Source organism: Carex rostrata, chromosome 8 (assembly GCF_964058835.1).
Source record: "Carex rostrata chromosome 8, lpCarRost1.2, whole genome shotgun sequence".
In the NCBI taxonomy this organism is placed as follows: Eukaryota; Viridiplantae; Streptophyta; class Magnoliopsida; order Poales; family Cyperaceae; genus Carex; species Carex rostrata.
In genome coordinates, this window is record NC_135925.1 from 5,034,748 (window position 1) to 5,060,252 (window position 25,505).

The 25,505-nt window shown below is 31.6% G+C and overlaps 2 protein-coding genes and 1 long non-coding RNA gene across 4 annotated transcripts; all 3 read right to left on the minus strand.

The window, feature by feature from the left end:
• Positions 1–507: 507 nt before the first annotated feature.
• LOC144558478 (transcription factor MYB3-like) lies at positions 508–2,748 on the minus strand. 2 transcript variants are annotated; one of them, XM_078307320.1, is made up of 3 exons: positions 2,476–2,748; positions 1,906–1,978; positions 508–1,156 (listed from the first exon to the last, which is right to left on the minus strand). In XM_078307320.1, exons 1-3 carry the CDS (start codon positions 2,639–2,641, stop codon positions 661–663), a joined length of 735 nt encoding a protein of 244 aa, XP_078163446.1. In that variant the 5' UTR covers positions 2,642–2,748; the 3' UTR covers positions 508–660. The 2 variants fall into 2 exon arrangements, with proteins under 2 accessions (XP_078163446.1, XP_078163445.1); XM_078307319.1 differs by having other exon boundaries at positions 1,906–2,035.
• Positions 2,749–13,727: 10,979 nt separating this feature from the next.
• On the minus strand, positions 13,728–14,229 carry LOC144557987 (uncharacterized). Its single transcript, XR_013512829.1, has 3 exons — positions 14,114–14,229; positions 13,896–14,020; positions 13,728–13,812 (listed from the first exon to the last, which is right to left on the minus strand). It is a non-coding gene; the product is annotated as an uncharacterized LOC144557987 (long non-coding RNA).
• A 46-nt stretch (positions 14,230–14,275) lies between these two features.
• On the minus strand, positions 14,276–16,489 carry LOC144558038 (protein FAR1-RELATED SEQUENCE 5-like). The gene is made up of 4 exons (XM_078306745.1): positions 15,477–16,489; positions 15,268–15,384; positions 14,329–15,019; positions 14,276–14,284 (listed from the first exon to the last, which is right to left on the minus strand). Exons 1-4 carry the CDS (start codon positions 16,487–16,489, stop codon positions 14,276–14,278), a joined length of 1,830 nt encoding a protein of 609 aa, XP_078162871.1.
• Between the last annotated feature and the right edge of the window lie 9,016 nt (positions 16,490–25,505).

Consider the following 25,505-nt stretch of genomic DNA (forward strand, 5'->3'; position numbering starts at 1 on the left):
TAATATTAAAGGATCCCTATATCATAAGTATAAACCGGATTGACTCCGTTTAAAATCAAACGGTTGAGATTTATTAACTCAAAAATTTCCTTTTTGAGTTAATGCAGAGGATGTGCATTTAAGAAAATTGGGGTCAGTTTGGTGTCCGGTCGGAACTGGTCGATATACATTAAGATTCACAAGAACAACTTTAAAATTTGTGTTGATCAAGTGCATTATTATATGGTTTGAATCAATGGTTTGGATCAGATTTCAGTTGATAACTCAAAGTTAAATCATTTGAATAATAATAGCGATGCAGTTTCGGTTCAATTCATTTTAGTTTGGTTGAACTGGATATAAATCTCGCAGCTGTTACAACAGGGGCAATTTGTGATTTATAAAAATATATTAGTTTATTTAATTTGTGCTTATCAGAATCTACATGTATCTGAGATTCTAGCTAGATAATGGCAGAGAATAATTAATATAGGTAATTCCTCCATGACTCAATCTTCACCCCTAACATAAAAAAAATAAACGAGCTTTATTCAATTTAACAGCTATAGGCAACAATATGTCACCTCATACAATTAGGAGCAGCACAATGACAAAAATCATTAACATCTTACAAGTAATCACAACTAGACATGAATCGAACAACAAAAATTATATATATACTTAATTAAGAAATAACGAGGAATAATCGTCGCAGTCGATAAGCTGGTCAAGTGCATTGAGCTGTGATTCAAAACACATCTCATTTTGTTCCCATGCCAGGTCACCGGCATCCGGACATGCAAAGCCATAATCCTCTACTCCTAACTGATCAACACTGCTACTTTGGCTGTTGCTTTGCTCGGTGTCAGGCATTGATGAAAAATTGAAGAGCTGAATGAATTCGAGGTCGAATCCTGATAGCTCTGCGGATGAATAAGGCTGTTCTATGTTTGCGTGCTTCTCGCATCCGATGTCTTGATTTATTTGATGCGGAGTTGATTCATGATGAATGTTCATGTTCCCGGTGAATGATCGTAGGTAACCTTCTGAAATCGGCTGATTAAACTTGCTGTTCAGATCATCAATTGTAAGGGGATTTTTGCTCAAGTGAGTATTCCAGTGGTTTTTTATCTCGTTGTCAGTTCGACCTGGTAGCCTTGCAGCTATGAGTGACCACCTGTAAAAAAAAAGAGTAAAAATTCCAAAATAAGAATCATTTTCAAGTACTACACAAGAACCAAATTTCCCCATCAGGTCAAGGGTAAAAAAAAAACATTGGAAAAGGATATACTTTTACCAAGGGAATCCAAAAGAGCCCACCCCGTATGGAGTGAGGGGGGTGTCCGATGGGCATCGGACCAAATAGGGTTCGATGAGGGGTTAAAACCGTCGGATCTGCTTTAAGATTCGCACTCGCAATTTCGCGTCTGCTTTAAAATCCGTACACACGAATCCTAAAGCAGATCCGACGGTTTAAACCCCTCATCGAACCCTATTTGTGTCCGATGCCCATCGGAAACCCCCCTCTCCCCCCCGTATGATGGGCCTGGCCCAATTGAATTCTAGTCGTGATTTGGGGTATTTCTCAATTAACAGGTTTTTGGGGTTATGTATTTTGTAGGTCAAATTGGTTGCATAGAAGAATATAATTTGTTTTTCATAATTTGTATTTTAGTCAAAGGTAAAATTTATATGTTCACTTTATGTACGATCTGTATATTTTATGGAGCTGATTATATATTTCAATCATGGCATCAACTTCTAATAAAATTAAATTTCAAAAGGTTTTTTTTCTCAATAGCTAAGCTAATTAAACAGGCTAAATGTATCGCACTAACTGCAAGGATCAAATATTTGCTAAGCGAATTCAGTAAATGTTATTATAAATGAATAAAATTTTGCTCTTTTTGTTTTTTGTTTTTTTACCTATTGCCAAGTAGGTTGTGGAGGCGAATGATGAGATCTTCCTCATCCTCAGAGATATTTCCTCTCTTGATTCCTGGCCTCAGATAATTTAACCATCTCAGTCTACAGCTCTTACCGCACCTATTTAGACCTAAGATAGATATATCATCATATAAGAAATTACATTAATAGCAGTTATTGAACTTCCGTTCAGTGAAATATTTTCAACTTTTAATGGTGTCATGATGCGTTTTTTGAATGATGTTGCATTTAACAATTCCGTATATTCTTATAACACTGTAAAGTACTTGTAATCTTAATGGACTATGCAATTATGATGTGTTGTACAGGTACGGATAAAAAAATCACAAATTTTATTAGATATGCTTCTCTTATCCTTGACTGCACAAAAACTTGGGGAATTTTGGTCAATCCAAGAAATTATTGTATATCATCTCATGGCAAATGTAATTTTGCAGAAAAAATGTATTATATATATATAGAGGTTGGCTAATATCAAATCGATTGTCTAGCTAATTGTTTATGAAGGGAAACATGTCTAATTATATATATATTTAATTAGGCACTTACCAGCTTTGGTTGGGAGAGTGCGCCATTTTCTATCTCCATGTAACCTAACAAAATCCATGAGCCTCTTATCCTCCTCAGCTGTCCATGCACCTCTATTCACCACCTCCTTATACTTGTTTCCTTTCTTATTCACGCTGCCTCTCTCTACGTATACCTTCTTCCCCATTGTATAGCCAGTGGAATTTAATTATGAAAGGGAGGAGAAATAATATATAAATAATTTGTTGAATGAATAAGGGAAGAAAGAGAAAGGTGTGAGATATGGGCCAGAAGGGAAAGATGAAAGACAAATAAATTATACCCTCATATGCCTCCCTCTTTCGTCTCCTTTTATACTGTTTGAGAACCTCTCTATGAATGCATGTGCATCTTATCCAGCTACTCTTCTTCTCACGTATGACATCACATGCATAGCTAACATCTCACTTTCTCTCTCAGGGAATTGTACGCATGAATGTACCATAGAAACAGATAGTCCAAGAAGACGGGGAGATGAGAGACCATTTTTGGCTGCATATCAGCTTACTTTCAGTTCAGGAATTCTCAACTTAATTGTTGAATTTAAGAGCATTTAATTAATGAATTCTCTGAACAATTTAAGAGAATTTAATTAATTATTTAATTTTATTGTATATGGCCCCTAGGCAATAATGCAGATAATTTTGGATCTTGCTTGGTCTATTCACCATAAAAAAAATTGTTTTCCTCAAACATAACACACTCTGATTGTTAGGTTGATTCCATAGGAAAATGCTACAGACATTATTATCACCCGTCATTAAGGTAATATTCACAAAATTGAAAGCAAAATTATCAAAGCATTGCATTTGCTATAGTTAAATTTGTCGCTCTTCTTTTGATCAACCAAATTTACCTTTCTGTCACGTTCTCATTTGTGAGAAAATATAATGACAATAGGGTCTTCTTAGACTGAATTTGCAGTGCGTTATTGTGTCTGTTCTAATTTTAATTAATTTTGGGCATACTGATTATTCTAAGATCATCAAAGCTAACAGATAATTAAGTTTTAACATAGCCTTTCACAAATGTCAAAATTTTGTAGTGCTAAATAAAAAAGATACATTAAATATTATGTATTAAATTCTACTTGATCGAATTCATTTACAATGCATTATGTGAATCTGTTGATTTTTTTTTTTTAAATTCCAACAGAGGCTGTTAAAAATGAGAAATCTGAATACTTTTGTTAATTTAATAAAGGGGGAATTTCACGTATACCCCTGAAAAACTTTAAAATTACATATTCTCCCTCTCTAAACTTCAAAAACTCGCAAATTTAACCATTTTGTTGTCATTTATATTAGGGATCGACTAACAGTCCCCCTATATCAGTCCCCTAAACGTCCCCCCCACTAACAGACAAAAAAGTTGTGACAGAGACACTAACTGACTTGGACAACTGGCAACCAGCAGGGCTGATTATGATTATATTATGTGTTGACAGGTATAGTATTCATACCAATGGAATTAAGTATTGTTTTTTATCAATATTATTGGTCAAACATAAACAATAACTGTTGGGGACCAACACAGGCTGCTGGGGACAAACACAGGCTGGATCTGTAACCGTTTTTTGAAAGCGACGTTTTCGGAAATTGCTAATTTTGAAAGCAACTTTTTTTGAAAGTGACGTTTTTTGAAAGCGAATGCATATACTAATTGTTAAGTATTCATATCTAATCCATATAATATTCACTTGTACCTACTGATATATGATCTGCTACTAAAATCTACATCCATATTTAGAAAATATTAATAATTGTACAGATATGAATACTTCTATAGATATGCATGTTTATGTATGAAAATATTCATTTCTACCTAATGATATATGAATAGTTAATATGTTAAAAGTTAACATCAATAGGAATAAATAGTCAATATAAATGAATTATCATATATTGAAAGTACATATGAAGCATTCATATGTATCTCATGAAATATTCATATGCTGTCAATATACTCTAAGTATTCATATCCAACAATATAAATATTGATAACCTAATGTGTGGGTATTCATATAAACATGAAGTATTCATCCCTAATCAGTTATTTATTCATATTTAGACAATATACAAGGAATTTCAAAAGTTAACTGAGGAAGTACTCATATATTATTTTAAGGTCAGAAGTATTCATATCTAACAAATTATGTATTCCTATAGTGTTAACTATATAAAAGAATACTTATTATTTGAAAGTATACATACACAATCTTATAAAGTATTCATATCTATGTACCTACATAATTCAAATTGTGCAATGTACAGTATTCATATAAAGAAACAGAAATATATAGCCACAAAATATCAAATTTCATTACACATGAAAAATCTTTTTAAACTAAACAATTTGCTTTACACATCTGAACTTTTTCTACCAAACTATTGCCACAAAGTAAACACAAAACACAAGTCTTAGTACCAGTTAACCAAAAATTAACAATTTGCTACAAGTTAACCACAAAACAAAAGTCAGCTTAACCCATCATCAGACAAAAATAACAGACAGTTTACAACTCACATATTTGGAACAAATTTTAAATCATTCCTATCATCAACAAGAATACGAAACGCTAGTAGTAGACGCTCTTTGCATATCATGGCCTAAATTTTTTGACATAAACATGTAATTAGTATAAAAAAAAAATAAACAGAATGAAATCATATAATTATCTGAAAAGGTAAAGGGAACAAAAATAAACCTGATCAAAATCAAAAGGCACATTTCTGCTAAGGCAGTCCATTATTCGAATCAAAAAAATTGCACAGTCATTTGAATCTTTTTGAGTTGGACAATCCACCCAAGTATAATCCACATTATTCCACTCTTCATCTCCTGATTAACAACAAAAAAAAAAAAAACAAATCCTATGAGAATGATGAAGTATTCATAGAGAGAAAGATTAAAATTCATACAAGAAAAATGAAGTACCTAGCCTCCAAGACAAGAAATATTTGACCCAATGCATTGTATTTCTGTGTGGACCAAAGTAATACTGATTTAAACTCTGATCTTTCAATGAGTTGTACAGAAAAATCTTTTTGTTAGGCAGATCAATGGCTGCAAGAATCCAATGTTTTTGTGCACACAATAGGACAAACAACCACTTTGCCCTTTCAAATTGCTCAGAAAATAAATTCCTCTGTGCAGGAAATAGCTTCATCATTGGATTTACAGGTCCAATATCCTACAAAAATTATAGAAACAATCCGTAATGATTTCAAAAATATTCATATGATCATAGTAAAAAAATTTAAAAAAAATTATAAACAATTTACCAATGCTTTTCCAGTCAAATAAAACCATTCCTCGTCATTTTTGACAGGTGTGTCCCTTTGAAGGAGAAATGCTGCAATCTCGACAACCTATAATGTTAAATATGTACATATTAAAAGGAATATCATATGAAATCTATCATGTCAAAATATTAATATATATATAAAGGAATATCATATGAAAGAATTTTAAATCATTTGTACTTGTATAAATATTCATAACTAAGTATTACCAAAATAGTTATTAATAATAAAAAACCCTAATTAACTAAACTATAAAGGTATTCATATAAATCATCTAAAATATTGGTATAAATGTAGTACACAATCCTTCAAAACAAACCTTAAAAAGGAAATGCATACCTCAGGACCAATATCGTTGCAGGAGAACAACAAATCTTTGAAATGATCTGGAAGCATAAACAAGTCAGCAGCATTGTTCCTAAAAGGATAGTCATCATCCATAATACTTCCTTTAAAATATCGAACCACCCAATTGTCCAAGATATTACTCACTGTATCACTCACCAAATCCCTGTTTTCATACTCCCACATTTTTCTCGGCAATGGAACTTTCTCAGTTAATTGGACAAAGTCAGGATCAATGAACAAACTGTCATTGCAAAAGTCCCAATTGGGATGATCCTCAAGATATCTAAATGGCACTCCTTCAATCTCATCAATTTCATAATGAAAGAAGCAAGCCTGAATCCAATCTTTAAAACACAAAATTTCCTTGGCATCATCATGAATAAAAACTTCACCAACAAATGGATCTTTATCAACTTGGTTCCTTTTTGGCTGAACTCTTCGCTTCACAATTCTTTTCAGTATTACAGCTTTTTTCCGTGCTGGGCTCTCTTGCTCTTGGGAACTTATCTCAATTATATTACTGGTGAGATTGGAGGCTTCTTGTGTAACACCTTTCAAGCCAGCTCTCTTAATATGCAGCTTTGGTCGCCCCTTAAATTTACTTGGCATCATGGGTAAAATCTGTTGTTCTTTGGCTGCTACTCTTTCTTTGTCTAGTTTGGGGGGTGGAGGGGTTAAACCAATACCTAGACTAAAATGTGGGTGTTCTTCACCAAGATTAATAGGAGAAGTATTCATTGCTGAATCAAATCCTTGTTCACCTTTCCCTTCCCCTCCAGCAATACCACCTTTGTCACCTTGTATATCTACTCCGATATTCTCTTCTGGTGTCTGCAAGACTGCTTCTCCTCCTCCAGTCTGTTGGTCAACTTGTTCCTCTAATTCTTCCTGTCCTCCTGTTTTGAGAAATGCTTCCTTGCCTACCCCTTTCTTTTCCTCAACTTTTTTTATATCATCTAAAACATTTTTTACAACATCATCCGCATCTTTGCCACACATTTCATTTGTATTCGTAGGAATAACTCCACCAGAAGGCATTCCCAGTTGTGGTTCTAACGGTTTTTCCACATATTTTATTCCTCTTACATCTTGTGCGAGCTGCACATCATCATCTGGCTCACAATATTCTTCATCAGAACGTGACTGTACAAAGCCAACTTCCCCATCAGATTGAGTTCTTTCATCATCCCCATCTTCATCTTTTGCTTCCATCTTCCTTTTTTTCACAGGAGCATCTTTACCAATATCTGGTGTTGGTGTCAAATTATATAACACCCTGCTTTTGAGTGGGCTCTCAGGAGTTTCATCTATCAATTTCGCAGCACGCCTCGTATAAACAGCCTTTGGAGCATCAGGTTTATTTTTCAGATGTTTCTTTTCATCTTTGATTGGAGGTAAACCTTGTGCAAAAAAAAAAATATAAATTATCGTGATTTCAAGTATTAACATTAGGGCTTTGTAGTATTCAAATCTATATGTCTTCTACACACTATATCAAAAAAATTAAATAACAATTGTACTATTACTTCTTAACATAAGAAGTATTCAGACTTATACCTAAATAAAATGACCTTTTCAAAAAAACATTTACAAATTTGGTTTATGTAGTTGGAATTATTGATAAAACACAATAATTAAACTATTAATTCCTAACAAACAATGTATTCATATCCATACTTGGAATTATTTATTAAAAAGTACAAGTTATTGTGTTTTCAAGTATTACCATTAGGGCTTTGTAGTATTCAAATCTATATGTTTTATATACACTAGCTCAAAAAAATTAAATAATAATTGTACTATTAATTCCTATCATACGAAGTATTCAGACTTATACAAACAATGTATTCATATCTATACTTATATTGGGTGTACACCTATAAAACATAGTCAATACCTAGAATTTTTGCTTTGCTAGGAGGTTTCTTCTTATCTTGAGAAGCTCCAGTCTCCTTCTTCAAACCTTCAATTTACATATGAATTAAATTAATTTAGCTATAAATATAAACTTCAATTAAAGAACTATAATTAAATTAATTTAAAACAATGATTCAATAGTACATGTTTTATACACAATATTATACATAATATTACTTAATAAAAAACTATACAATGATTCAATAAAAGTATTGACAACTACAACTAGATATATTTACCACTAAACATCAAAGGCAATACCTGATTTTTTACCTTTGTCAGGTGATTTCTGCTTATCTTCAGAAGCTCCAGCCACTAAATATGAATGAAGAGTAATGATTATATTATACTCATAACTAAAAAAAAATGAAATCTCAAGTATTCATAATTATAATTACAACAATTAATTGTAACATAAATTCAACTAATTTGCATTGATTAGAAAAGACTTACGTCGCTGAATTGACTTCTTCTTAATTTCATGCTTCCATTCTTCATGAGCAACTTGAGCAATCACCTTCTGCTCTGATGACGGAGATAATTTGGGAAGATCTGTTGAGCATTCTTCCACATACTTGAGATCTTCAATCATATGAGGTGCACAACTACCGGCAAGCTCATTGCAAATTTGATATTTGAAGAGCATATAAATTGGTGTCATTTCAAGAACCAACTTGTACAGATGCAGATTCTGAGTCTTCAGCAGTTGCTCAGCCCTATTGAGACAACTCACATAAAAGTTGAACACGAGACCTTCCATCTTGAAAAGTAATTCAGACGAACTCCACTCTAAGGCATCTGCCTTGACATCTGAAGTCTTTACAAGATCAAGTTTTCGATTGAACGAATCTCGCCTCCACCCTATGTGCAACTTCCAGTTGAAAAATCTTGGAATGTGCCCTCTATAAATTCTTATCCTTGGAACCTCAACATGTTCAAAGAACCATGCCTAAAAAATGAATAAAAAAAAAATACAAATCAGTTGCATATAGTATTCAAATCCTACATGATATAGTATTCAACCTTACATAAAAAAGATAATTACTAAAAATACAACTTACAATTAGGGCTATTGCACATCCTGGTAGGGTCCCTGACACTTTTTCTTGATTCCCCGGATTTGCACCAACTACACTTTCAGGACTATCTACTACTGCTTTTCCTGCCCTTAGCTCATCTCTTTTCAACTGGCACCAAAGAGCATTGTTGGGAATATTTTCCATCAGCATTCTGTATACTCCTTCACCCCAATTATACTTCTTTAACCGGTCAATATTCTCCACATACGGGAAAAGATGGATTGGTACATTACCAGAAGTTTGAGGAAATAGAATCGTGGTGAAAATGTACATCACCAGCAGTCCAACAATTTCTTGTGCTGTTGAATTGTTGTTGAGGATTGCAGCAATTATTGTGTCCTCAAGCTCCTTCCGAGTTATCTTCTCATTCCTTCTTTCAAAGAACTTGTGACGCAAATTTGAATTTGTAAGAGACTCCCTCTTGTATACTACCACTTCCCCTTCAAATCCCAAACCCATAACAAGTGCAACCTCATCAGGTGTAAACTTCAGAAGCTTATTGCTGTACCAGAAGCCACCTTTAACACTATCCCACATAAGTAAAATAGAATGCAATATAGCATTGTTCGCTTGAGTTTTGTTGGGGAATGCAAATAAATGCATGAACGGGGTTGTCGATAAAACCTGAATTTGTTCATGATTTAATAGAGGCATCACTTCGGAATGAAAGAAAAACATTGCCGACTCAACGACGCATCTGTTCTTGATACAAGAGTCTGCTGTTCTTGGTTTGTTTATTCGAGGATCACCTAAAGAAAAAAATAAAATAAAATAATATTAGTCATAAAAGTATTCATACAAACCAATATAAAAATTCAAACAACAAACAATTGTTGAAAATAAACCACAACTTAGTAATATTCATTCACAGCATAATATTAATAATAAAGATTTACAGGCACATCTTACATGGATACCTTACTATGTTAAATAAATCACAACTTTGTCATAAAGGTACTCATAACAAATGTCTGAAAATATTCATACAACCTTAGTCATATATTGATCTAAAAATTTGAACACATTTTTCTTATGAGTCAAAATTAAAGTAAATAAAACACATCTTCATATCAGTGGTAAAGTATTCATACAACAACAGATCAACAATTGTTACTTACAAATGATACCAAAGTATTCATTATAACTGTGTAAAGTATCCATGCAAATAAATTGTTCAGCATGATACTAAAAACATGCAAATCTAATATTATAAATTAGTATTCATACTAAAAAAAATCAATACTAAAACAAATCAACAATTGTTACCTACTGATTATAACAAAGTATTCATTATAACTGTGTAAAGTATCCATGCAAATAAATAGTTCAGCATGATATTATAAACATGCAAAACTAATATTATAATATAATATTCATACTAAACAATAACATGCAAATTTTCATTCAAACCTAATATTGATACTAAATATTACCATGCACATCTTACCTTTCTTGCGACCTGGTTGGCCTCCCCTACGTCGTTTCAATGATAGGGCTTTATCGTGAGAAGGTGTTTGCATATCCTCAGAAGCTGTCAATATCAAAGCATCTGGATTGGTAGACATAACTAATTCTGCAAAAAGTAAAACAATAAAAAACATAAGATTGAAAATTCCTACTGAATTGTTTAAGATATCAGAGAATCTGGATTGCTCTATACTTAAATTAAGTAGAAACATAAAATCTGTTCCATTTAAGATTGAGAGTTCCTATTGAACAAAATTTGCTTTGTATAACTTAAATTCATGCATTATTTACCCTTATTTCATTCAATCCTACTTCTTATAAGTATTCAGATCTACTTAATCTATAAAATTCCGTGACAATATAAACAAAAAAAGTATCACACCTTCATTTTTATCCACTTCTTCTTCCATCACTGGATTCTCGGCTGAAATAATTCGAAGTACTTCGTCCCCTGATGCTTGATCGTCTTGATTTGAACTAGGCAAGCTGTGGATTTCAACTACCATTACTGATGAACGAAAATAGAAGAAACTGGAAAATAATAGAAAAATAAACGGATGAGAGGAAGAAAATAACGAACGCTAAAACCTAGGCGAAGTAAAATAGCACTTGAAATTGAAGAAAAACGAATGAAATTGAACAAAAAATTCACCCGTCGGAAAACCCTAGGCGCGAATGAGTTCTTAGAAGAGACGGAGCGAAGAAAAAGAGTAGAGTAAGTGAAGAGAGTGAGACTTTAGTCGGAATGAGTTTCGATTGAACCGACGCGACACATAGCGCACCTATGTTTATGCGAAAAAAATCATAAAAATGGCGCTACCTAAATTGTTAAATTTCAAACAATTAAGTGGGGACCATATAATTAACAAAACGTCTCCATTTGAGTACAAAATCATCTCCATTTGATTAACATAATAAACATTAAAAAAAATCATCTAATAAATATTAAAGTATTCATACATAATAAAAATAATATTGACAATTTCCACAAAATTGAAATATCTCATGAAATATATGTTTCCAAACATTAAAAAAATGTTTATTTATGTTTCCAAACATTAAAAAAATGTTTATTTATGTTTCCAAACATTAAAAAAATGTTTATTTATTATTATTTTTTTACGTAATAATTACATAACAAGGTATTCATAACTACTAAAAATAAAATTAATATGACATTGGGATGCTTCTAAAAATAATTACAATCATGCCATACATTGGATAGTGTTTTATAGTGTTTTCAGACAACCTTTGGGTACACCTTGGAAGAACCCATTCGATAGTGTCCACGCAGTCATTACAAGTATTCATTTGTAATAAAGTGAATACTTGAATACCAAAAAAAATTTCTTTAAATCTAAATAAGTTTACATACGAACAAATATTATTAATTATAATCAATTCCCATCAGAAGCAACACAAGTATATATATATATAAAAAACGAAATATTCCTTTTGTTATAACATATGATGTGTATAAAATTTTCTAATTGATTAAAAGTAAGTATTCTGACCTATAAAAAAAATATTAATAAAATTCTGATTGAATGATATTCTGACATATACACAAAATGATAAATTTTTTTTAATTCAATTAAGTAACTTCCTAATTTTGGTTATCACTTTGGATGATATTCTCATTGTGAGATTTTTTCTCCTTTGAAATTTTCTTCTCCCCTTTATTATTCTTCACATTCTGAATTCCATTCACCTTGTCAGAAATATTCTCATTCTGTGCTATGATTTCCTTCTTCATCTTTTTATGTTTCTCGATTATCTTTTTTATGGCAACATCCATTGCATTCTTAATGGTTTTCTTTCTTGAACGCCCCCTTCGCTTCGATTTCTTAGGTGGTAATATTGTTACAATTGGTGGACAGTTCACAAATTGATCGACAGTTCTACTGTGTTGTTCATCCAGAAATGTAGAGCTCCGACTACCTTCAAAAAGTGCATCACGTATGGCCTCCAAATCTATAAGGAAATTAGCATCTAATTAATAAAGAAGTATTGACATCTATTATGTCAAATATTCACAGTTATGTAGTAATCAATACATATATTAGACCTCTTGTTTCATTTTGAAAAGCCATAATACTTTGGTCTACAAAATCACAAACTGTTGATTATATATATAAACCAGTATTCATACATGAAATATAAAGTTATTATATTTTTACCTCTTGTTCCATTTTGAATTGCCATACTACTATGGGATCCTGTTACACTTCCATTCATGCCACCTACAACATAGTTAAGTTGCATTAATTGATTAACAAATTAATGATTGTTAAACATAGACTTAGAGAACATATGTAAAAATATAAAGTTACTACAATTTTAATTACAGTTCCATAAACAATCAATATTTAATTAAACAATCAATATTAATGCCACCAACTGTTCATTAAACAATCAATATTTAATTTCAAATTTATTAATTATGTACCAAAACTAGTATTCATACAAACAATAGAAAACTAACTATAGTTGTACCTATTATTTCGTTTTTACATGCCTTACAACTTTGAACTCCAAGAACTATTATTCATGTATGAAATAGAAAGTTATTATATTTGTACCTCTTCTTCCATCTTGAAATGCCATATTAGTGTCGTCTGCTGTTACACTTCCATTCATGCCATCTACGCCAAATTTAAAGTGTACTAATAAATTCAAAAATATTCATTGTAAACATATAGTAATAATATGTGAAGATATAAAGTTACTATATGTTTGCCTCTTGTTTGATTCTCAAATGCCATATTAATTTTGTCTTCAATTACAGTTCCATTCATAGCACCTATAAATTCATTAAACAAAATATTATTTAATAGCCAAAAATTTTTTGGTTATTAACATAATCTAGTATTCATATATGAAATAAAAATTAATTATATTGGTACCAATTGTTTCATTTTGAGATGCCGTACTGCTTTGGCCTACTGTTACAGTTTCAATCATGACACCTACAACTCAGTTAACATACATTAATTAATTTAAAAAGAAAAAATTGATTACCTACATAACCAAGTATTCATATATCAAATAGGTAATTATTATATATGTACCTCCTTGTTTTGAAACATCTTTGTTCTTCTGTTTTGTTGTTGTAGATTTTCTTTTCTTTATCACTCTAGGAGCACTTTCATCAATTCCAGGATTAACATTGACATTATCATTTTGTTGGCCACCAATTTTTGCTAAATTTAAAAAAAAAAATAATAATTTAATTTTAAGTGCAATAAAATATGAATAAAAATGCAAAATATAACTTATAATATACCTGATATTTTGTTTCTCAAATCTTGTAAACCTTGATAAACTTCATTATGCAAGTCTTCATTAATACTGCCCATATTGAGCAAATTTTGAATGATTCCATTTGTTGACATTGTCAATTGATAGAGCCTAGACATAACAAAATTAACATAAATGTTGGGCAGTTGTAATAACAAGTATTCATAAAACTGACAAATAAGTATTCATACAAACAAATTATACCTGTTCTGTTCTGGTAAAGTAGGATGTGTCGAATCTATTATCGTCAGATTTTCACGATGAATATCTTTCCTCCACCGATCCACAATGTATTTTTCATCAATAATAAAAATCTTTTCATGTTTTAGAACCTGGATGGAATGAGAACACAGCACCCCCAACACCTCAAAAAGTCTACAAATACAAAACAATTCTTTTGATGTTCTCTTGTATAAAACCTGGAAATTGTTCTGCCAACAATCAGAAACAACATACAGTACATCTCCATCTTGTTCGTTGACAAAATTGCAAGATAAATTCATACATAAAGTGAATTGATCTTGAACTTTGAGGAAAATTTCATTTGTATATGTACTTTGGTACTGATACTCCATTGGTAGCTCAGAGTTCACTTTATGGGCTCGAAACTTTGAATCGTGATCAGCAGTATTCTCTCTCTGCCATATATTCCCTAAAGCTTCTTCAAAACTTGAAACAAAATGCTTAAGACTCTCTCTCCTTGTCAAGTATGCATTTAAGAATGCATTCATACTCTCCACCCGTTGTGTAGTTGTCATACCAGCCCAAAATTGCGTACTCAAAAAAGCAGGAACCCATCTTTCTCTCATTGCATAAATTCCTTTGAACCATGCATCATTCTGCTTGCCTACTTTAACCATTAGGCTTAACCATTTTTGCTCAAACTCCTGTCTAGTCTGTGAATCATATACAACAGACTTTACCCATTTAGTTTTCTCACTCTTATTACCTACATTCCCCCATTTTGTTGGTAATTTGTGTAATATATGCCACGAGCAATATCTATGGACAGTTTCCTCACCAAAAACATGCTTGACACCTAACTCAATACTTGGACATTGATCTGTCAGTACACCAGCTGGTTTCACATTGTTCATACATTGCAAAAACCTACAATAAAACAATTAATAAATACTTATTAATTGAGATGCAACAAACAATATAAAGTATTCATATTATCACAAACAATATAAAGTATTCATAGATACAATATATAGTATGCATAGCTAAAAACATATGTATTCATATTATCACATGACAGTGTTAACATACATATTTATTAATTTAGTACCAACAATGATGTAGTATTCATACCAAATGAACTATGAATTCATATTATAAAATGAAAGAGTTTTTACCTGCTCATGCACCATTTATAATCATCTTCACTTTCCCTTCCAAGCAAAGCGCAAGCAAAGATAATTGTTTGTCCATGGTGATTAACACCGACAAATAATACTAGTGGCATGTCATACCTGCAAACAAATACTTTTGTTAGTATTCACACCATGATTTAAATAAATGGTGAACTATATTACAAAAAAAGATTAAATTATAAGATCATTACCTATTGGTCAAGTATGTTGCATCCACAACAACAACATCGTGAAAATATTTGTAGGCAGCTCGACTTCGACCATCAGACCAAAAAATGTTCCATAAACGACTATCACTTGTACAACTGTAGGTATAAAAAAAGTTGCGATCAATCGTTTGCTTGTTTTGAAAGTACTCAAAAATGAGATGACAATCATCTCCTCCAAGTGCTTGTAATTTGTTCCTCCTGTATTTATCTATATGGTTTCGAGCATCTTTCTTTGTAAATGGACACCTTAGGTATCCACCTGCACCTTTTATTACCAGATTTATATTAGCCGCCACAGACAACCCTTGTTCTTCATGAAAATTCAACAAATCTTGTAATCTCTTTGGGATATAACGATAACCCGAAATTAGAAACGATGATTCGGGCTGTAAAATATGGTTATGCTCAAGACAAACTTCTACTACAACCCATGATCCAGTAATGTCAGTATTTTTCAACTTTATACAAGCCTTACAACCTGTCCCCACAACAGCCCTCCTCCTCTTTGGTATACGACCCTCATTACTTGTTTTCGGCTTTTTAGACTTGCTGCATGCTAAAGTATAGTGCTGGCTTAGGTCTTTATTCTTATGATTTGACCTTTTGAAAACACCAAAACCAGACTGCTTTCCAAATAATTCATAGTACTTGCATGCTTCTTCCAATGTTTCAAACAAATCATCCACAACAGGTGGGCTTAAATTATGAATTCGATCATCCCCATCACTTATAACATCATCTGTTTCAACCTGATCATCTACGCTACCATTAACATCTGTTTCAACTTGATCTTCTAAACCATTCAGTTCCTCAATAGCTTCAACATTCAAATCCCAACCATATATATTCTCTCTCACACCAACATCATCATTCAACACTTCATTAGCACGATACTGCTCTTCAAAATGACGATATATATCAACCTCATCCATTTCTCCATTTGAATTTTCTAACCACAAATCATCACCAGCCTTTTCATTAAGATCAAAATCCATTCTGTTATTTTATTTCAAAAAAGAAGAAACAAATGAGTACAACATAATGAAAACATCAGGTATTCATATGAAATTATTCAACTATTAAGAAATTAGTATTAATAACAATAACATTGAAGTATTCATATCTAATACTATAAAAACAATAATGTAGTACCAATATAAATGAAGTATTCATATCTTACACTCTAAACAATAACAAGAAGTATTCATATCAAACTATTCAAGTATTAATAAATGAATAGTAACATGTATATGTACAGTATTCATAAAAGAATACTTATTATTTGAAAGTATACATACACAATAATATAAAGTATTCATATCTATGTACCTACATATTTAAAATTGTGCAATGTACAATATTCGTATAAAGAAACAATAACAACAAGTGTTCATATCAAACTATTCAAGTATTAATAAATGAACACTGTACAAGGGTTAAATGTTCATATAACATAAAAATTACAATGGGATTAAGAATACCTCATGAAGTATTCATATAAACAATAACAAATATTAATTGATAACATTTGACATATACACATATAAACAAATTCACTGGTAAATATACACAACTGTTACTATTATAAATGAAGTATTCATATCTTACACTCTAAACAATAACAAGAAGTATTCATATCAAACTATTCAAGTATTAATAAATGAATAGTAACATGTATATGTACAGTATTCATAAAAGAATACTTATTATTTGAAAGTATACATACACAATAATGTAAAGTATTCATATCTATGTACCTACATATTTAAAATTGTGCAATGTACAATATTCGTATAAAGAAACAATAACAACAAGTATTCATATCAAACTATTCAAGTATTAATAAACGAACACTGTACAAGGGTTAAATGTTCATATAACATAAAAACTACAATGGGATTAAAAATACCTCATGAAGTATTCATATAAACAATAACAAATATTAATTGAAAACATTTGACATATACACATATAAACAAATTCACTGGTAAACATATAAAACTGTTACTATTATCATTATTAACAATGAATGAACAAGTATTCAGAGTAACAATAGAATTACCATAAAGTATTCAGAAATGAATTTAATAACCTAAATCAAACACAAATCGCACAATACAGCAAAATTAGAAAAAAAAAACAAAAACATTACCTGACAATTCAAAACGTCTTAATAGATTTATTTGATATCAATGGAAAACGCTTCCAATAGCCTCCTGAGAAAACATGTGCAAGACCGCCTGAGTCATGTACAACAACGTCGGAGAGATCAATGAACGATGTCGCCAGAGAGAGGATCACGCGATGGATCGAGAGAGGAGCGCGCGCTGGATCGACAGAGGAGCGCGCGATGGATCGCCTGAGAAATCACCTCGGATCGACAGAGGAGCGCGCGATGGATCGCCAGTGGAGCGCGCGATGAAATCGCCTCGAGAAGGAAAGCTCGGAGGAAAAGGAAATTTCGAAATTTCAAAAAAAGAAATGTTAATAAATGAACTGGCGCCGCCAGTCCATAATGACAGTTAGTCCAAGATAACTGATTCTTAATTATTGTCAATGATTGCTAACTACTTTTGTTAGTTAGAAACAGGGGGACACTTAGGGGACGGGAGCTGGGGGGACAATATAATTACTCTTTATATTAAACGCCATTCTAAATTTATAAAATACCTATTTTACTCTTTTATTAAAAGCATAAAACGCCCATCTAACTCATATTTGAATCTGAAGGGTTCCTCTACCGTCCGATCTGCACACATTGCATTAAGGTATGTGCACGATGCTTCAATATCCATGTGTGTTCGCCTCAAGACTCGTGCTTATCTAGCTCGCATGGATCTTAAAGTAATTCCGATCCACGCTCATCACATGATGATATGTGCGCGTCACTTTAATATTTGTGAGTGTTCACTTCAAAATTTGTGTTGATCTAGCACACAGATCTTAAAGCGGTTCGGAGGATAGAGGAACCTTTCAGATTCAAATTTGAGTCAAATGAATGTTTTATGCTTTTAATAAAATAGTAAAATGGGTATTTTATAAATTTACAATGAGTTCTAATATAAATTAAAGACAATAAAATGAGTAATTTTGTGAGTTTTTGAAGTTTAGAGAGGGAAATACGTAATTTCCAAGTTTTGAAGGAAAAATACGTAATTTTGAAGTTTTTAAGGGGTATACGTGAAATTCTCCCTTTAATAAAAAGGCAAAAGATAAAGCATTAATTTCTACTATAACATGAATAATGTTTACATTTATTGGTAATATGTGCTTCTTTGCTATTTAATTTGATAAGCGTGCATCTGTTGATGTTTTTAGTTGATTTCGGCCACATCTTTATATGCTAAAATTACCAAAACTGATACATATATACATATATATATAAGCTCTATTGTACGTCCTTTATCGCTTGTTACTAAATTTATTCGGCTATATAAATCAGATAAATCAAATATCATACAATAAATTCTGCTGTACACTACTACATCAAACGTTTCCATATACAGTTTAAATTATATACGGTTCTACTGAGTGTATGCTTTTTTTTTAAAAAAAATGCTAACTTTTTTTGCCAAAACACATCATACACGGTTTTTAAAGAAAATCGCCATCCTATATGGTTTTTTTTGTTTGTTTTAAAAACTGTGTATAATTCATATATTTTTTTTAAAAATTCAATGAAATCCTAGATCTGAATTCAAATTAATTAAACACTAGATATGGATAATAAGAACACTAAACTAAATTGCAAAAAAACTATGAATTTAAACACAACACATATGACATACCAAAAACATCAAATTTACCAATATAAATAACATTTATAATTACATCAGAGTCTGTTTAAATGATTGTTAATTAAGCCAATTATAAAAAAATTACGTTGTTAAATAACCAGTTACTCAGCTTTGCAATTGACTCGGTATTATTTTGTATATTAAGACATAGGTTGACGTAACATTAGATAGATGCGAGGGTGCCGTTGTTGTTTCAGTTCCTAACCCAGCAGAGAAGACCTGACAAATTCATTTATAATGCGTTGTGTGTGTTCGTTGAAGAGACCGAATCCTCTGCCCCTTCCTGCCCCCAGAGTCACTGTTGGTGGGCCTCCAGTTCAAAAATTAACAGTGACCGGTCCCTTTAACAGTGACCGACCCCACCTGGCAGTGACTGAGGGGGCAGAATTTTCCTGCACCTGGGAGGCAGGTGATCTCCTTCCTTCGTTGAAACTCTCCCCATTTTCTATACTTGTTGCCTACTATAAATATCAAACAAATACATGTATATTATTAATCAATTTTATTATATTATTTTTTTTTGTAAAGTTTCTATTAAATATGCACATTTGTCGGTAATATATGTCAACTAATATATATTATTGGTTATACTGATTCATCCGTATTCGTCAATTATTCATTCCGTATCTGTATCTATTTAAATGTTAATTTGATTTAAATTTTCATCTCCATCTAAATATTAGTAATAATTTTAGGGATTGACTAACAGTACCCCATATCAGTCCCCTAAACGTCTCCGCAATAAAAGACAAAAAACGTGCGACAGGGGACCACTAACTGACTTGGACATTAGATAACTGCCGGCAATCTGCAGGGCTAATGTGATTTTTCATCGTTGACAGGCATAGTATTCATACCTATGGACTTAAGTAGTCTTACTTATTATCTATAATATTGGTCAAATATAAACACAAACTGTTGGGGGACCATTAATTTTGGGGACCAGTAACGACCAGGGGGGCCACTGACGACATCTGACAGCCTGGATTGGGGACCGCAACCGTCTGAAAGCGACATTTGCCAAGATTGGAGACCACTACAGCGAATCTATACAATGAAGTATTCAAATCAAACTAATGAAATATTAATATCTAAATAATGAAGTATTTATATCTAACAAATGAAGTACTCATATGTTAACAACATGAAATATTCATATCTAATTAATGAAGTATTCATACATATAAGAAATAATATATAAAATTTTAAATTAGACACCTTTTCTGGGACATCTCTTCCAATACCTCTTCAATTCACTTAAAATCTTTTTTTATGGTAAGTATTTATACCTGACATTAACACTATTCATATTGAAGGTATAAAGTATTCATATTTAACAAATAATGAAGTATTTATAACTAATTAATGTAGATATGAAGTATTTATATCTAACAACATGAAGTATGTATATCCAACTAATGAAGTATTCATATCTTGCACTCTAACAACCTTTGCTGGACTAGCATGGACTCTCTCCAATGGTGCACCACGCTCTCCCCACCAGATCTTGACGATGCACCACGCTCTCCTCGCGGGATCTCGACGGTGCACCGCGCTCTCCTCGCCGGATCTCAACGGTGCACCACCCCGAGAAAGAGAAGAGGCAGAGGCTGTGAAAGAGGGGTCAAAACAGTTATAAAGACTAACTAGAATGAGAGAGATAGTTACCATAAGTAGTTAATGGCCAGAAAAACTGTTAGGGAACTAGAATGGGAGATGAAATCATTACTCATATTTTTAACCGTGTCCGTTTCCACTTAATAAAATACGGATACATTTTAACACTATCACGCGTCTGAGTTCTGAATCTATGTTTATTACTAAATATTGTAAAAAGGTAGTTCTTTCCAAATAAATTGTATAGATTATACTATAGCAATACATTTTTTTTTGGGTGTTTCTGTAAGTTTCGTCTTTGGTGCCCTGTAATCTTTGCGTTGAAAAAAAAGGCGATTTTAGAGTGCGCGTGTGATTGCGACAAAAAATTGGTTGATGATAACGGCCACTACAGATTTATAGCACCCGCTCATCTATTTTTGTTTTCTATTTTTTATTTTATTGAAGTTACTAGCCTCTCTTAAGAGTTCATTATTATTAAGTTATAACTCGTTAGGAAGGAGCTATTTAATGTGCAAGAATATGAAGGATTTAAAAAAAATATTAGCAAAATATTTTGTTTATCAGTTTTTTTTTTATATTTTTTTATTGAGATATTTGATATAAGGAAAAAGTATAAGAGACAAGGAAAAATTATTGTATACATCTCAATTATAATGACGGAAAATTGTATTTTCGGGCAAAATATTAGAAAAAAAAAAAAAAAAAAATTTGAAGAAAAATTTGAGGATATAAGAATCCGACATTATCTAAAATTTGAATATAAATACTGGACATAAATATTGATTGATGTATTTCATGTCGATAAATTAGAAGGATTTCAAAAAAATATTAGAAAAATATTTTGTTTATCAGTTTTTTCTTTTATTGAGATATTTGATATAAGGAAAAAGCATAAGAGATGAGGAAAAAATATTGTATACATCTCAATTATAATGACGGAAATTTGTATTTTCGGACAAAATATTAGAAAAAAATAAAAATAAAAATAAAAATTTCAAGAAAAATTTGAGGATATAAGAATCTGACATTATCTAAAATTTGAATATAAATACTGGACAGAAAATATTGATTGATGCATTTCATGTTGATTAAAATTTATCATTCGTCCACAATTGATGCGGTCAGATTAGTAGTCGAGTAAGACCTTGTGCCTATGTAGATTCATGGAGCTGCTATAAGATTCGTGCGGAAACATAATGAATGGTTGGAATTTGACCTGAGGGCGTGAGGTACCTGAGGTGATCCGAATTCCTGATTCTACTCTGTCAATTAGAATTAATAACCTTTTTGATCTAATTAGTCGTTTTGAAAGAGTTGCATGTTTGGCCAACTACCCAGTTCGTTGGAGAAACAAATCCCCACAGAGCCCACATGCCCGCCATGTTACTGTTTTCAGTAGGACCATTAAAAAAAATTAATTTCTGGCGTTCGCCATACACATAGCTGATCCCTATCGATTTTTTTAATTAATAGAAAAATAAATAAATATCGAAACAGAGGTAGAATTTTGTGAAATTTTGAAATATAGGAAAAACATGATAATTTATTACGTGTAGTTAATTTAAATCATAAACCCTCATACTTGCTAATTAATTAAAAAAAATTGAACGTGATAAATTATCACGTCCAGCCAGAAGAGTTTTTTTTTTTTTTTTTTTTTTTTTTTTGCTTTTGTGCGTGATAATTACATTCTTTTTTACTTAGACATGGCCAAGTGTTTATATATATAATGGTTTCATAGTCAGTACCAACACATCAACGCATGCTATATTCCTTCATTTGAGATCAATGCATGTACAACATAGATTTGATTATGAGATTAATTTAAAGAGATAAAAAGAAAACCTCTTGTCTCACAAAAGGAAAAAAACTGCTTCTGGCTGGACGTGATAGACTATCACGGTCAGAGATTTTTTTGTATTTTTTTTGTATTTAGTCAATTAGTAAGTGCAGGTTTTTGATTTAAATTAGCTGGACGTAATGGCATATAACGTCCGCTGAACGTGATAAACCATCACGTTTTTTTATATTTCAAAATTTCATGAAATCCTACCTCTATTTATCTTTTTTCTTATTAATAAAAAAATCGGTTGATCAACATGTTTTTTTTTTAGATGTATTCCATTCGTTTATTTTATACTTCATCAGAGTTTGAGGGACAAAAAGTGTCCGCTACAGAAAAAAAAAAGTGTATTCCGTTCTTTTATTTTTCCATCCACTCGAAACAATATTTTTTAGTAAAGGGAAATTTTTTATGCACATTTCTCCAAAAAAAGTTGAAATTATCTATTTCCCCTTCTTAAATTCATAATATCATATTTACCTTTTTAAATTTAAAAAACTCACAAATTTACTTCATTTATGGTCTTTTTGTTTAACTCATTTTAGTTTGCAAACTTTTCATGTTACACTTTACTAAAAATTAAAAAAAAAATATATGTAGCCTGTGTTAAAATCCAGACTGTTCAAATCTTTTCTACACGAATCTCAGAGCAAATATAATACTGCCCCAGTGTCCTGTACATTCCGAATAGGCAACAAATTTAATAGGGCCTAGCTTATTTCAGAAGATACAGACTTGTATGAAATGTTTTTTCTAATTAGTCTGTTTATGAGGACTAATTAGGTCTTTTACACAAGTGTATTTATTGATTGTCATTTTGTATGTATCAGAATTAGAATTAGAGAAATAAACTATTTGTCCTCACTGGCTAAACAAGTCTTTTATACATGCTACACATTTTGTATTTTTTTTAAATAAAGGATAAAACTAAATACTTTAAAATTTAAAATGAGTTTTAATAAAAAAAAAAAAGTTGGATAAATTTGTGAGTTTTTGAAATTTAGAAGGTAAATAAGATGTTAGGAAATTTTAGAGGAAAAAATACGTAATTTCAAGATTTTTGAGGGATATACATGAAATTTTCCATTATTCGATATTCACAAAAAAATCTCTCATCGGGTTTCAAAATTGTGACCACCAACACATAAGATATTACCTTTAGACGATGCTAGTTCACATGACTCTGCTCTCGGAGTCACAACTGGCTAAAAGTACAAGAATAAATTAAAAAGACATTCTCAATTCCGAAATTCAGGTACCGACTGAATCGAAGCCCAACTATATATATATGAATCATCATAAAAGGATTCATAAAAAAATCATGCGAGTAATGATAAGCTGCATGAGTGGGGGTGAACTTGGTTATTTTTAGTGGTGATTGCTCATGCCTCATGCTAATGTAAAAGAAAAATTCTTTGATGAGTAACATGATTTCCTCCTGCGGTCCAGAAATAACCTGTTGGGTGTACCTAGGCCTGACAGATCTAGAATGTACCTCTCAGTCTCTCTATCAGACTATCATAACCAGGAGTCCAGGACCACTGCAAATATTCTTCAGTCCTGATTTTACTCTTGAGATTTATTTATAAAATTACATAAAACAGAGAAGCCAATAGCATCAAAACTAATAATTTAGCAAACATGTCATATTGGAATCTCTGATGAGAGCAATGTTATTATGACCATACTGGACATCGAATCGATAATGCTTTGAATTAACAGTTTACTAGTAAACCGCTATTTTTTTTATAACAATAAATTTATAAATAAACAGAAAGATTTTAATCCAAACAAAATGCAAGTATTAATTCTCGACTAATTTCGGCTAAGTGCATTTGTAATGACCGGTGGCTATGTTTGGATGTACTGAGAATAGCGTTGTTCCGATCCATTCAAACATACTCAATTGTTATTCGGAACAGCGAGAATAACGCTGTTCCGCTATTCCTACAAAAAGTCGGAATAACAATTGGTGCTCTCTCAAATGTTCAATCCCTCCATCACTATTCTTAATGTTCAATCCAAACAACATTTTCACTATTCCGAATAGCACCACATCAATACTATTCTCACACTATTCCAAAAATCACTATTCTCATCTACTATTCTTAAATAGTAGCTATTCTAGAGTGCATCCAAACATACCTTAAAACCAGCAACAAAGTTAAAAGATCAATAGTTGCAATGCAAAGGCTGAGCAAATTGCCATTCGACGTATTTATCAATAATTGTTGCAACACTGGAAATACGAAACGGTAGAATAGAGATGAGAGTTCGACGTGCAGCATATTACTTTGCCAAATATTCGTCAATAGACGAGTACACATTAATAGTTATATCAAGTAAGAAATCAAATTACTTTGAATAAAAAATACAAAATAGGAAACCATGAAGGTTTTCAATTGCTTAATCACTCACTCAATATTTATTATAAATATTTAAATTGTCAAGTAGATTAGCTAACCGTTGAACAGAACAATGCATGCGTCAACAATATAACAGCTTAAAATTTATAACTTCATAAGAAAATTGTCATGTTAACACGACTTGGCTATATGTTTCTAAGTAATACATACTTATTAATCAAATGTATTTATATATTAGTCAAAACGTCAAAGTTTCTAATACAACAAAAAAAAAAAATTCCAACATATAAGGTAGCAAACCAGACTTGTATTTTCATCACCATCCTAGAACAGTGATGACCAAGCATGGGTAATTTGTATAATACAACACTTTTTTTGTTGTAAT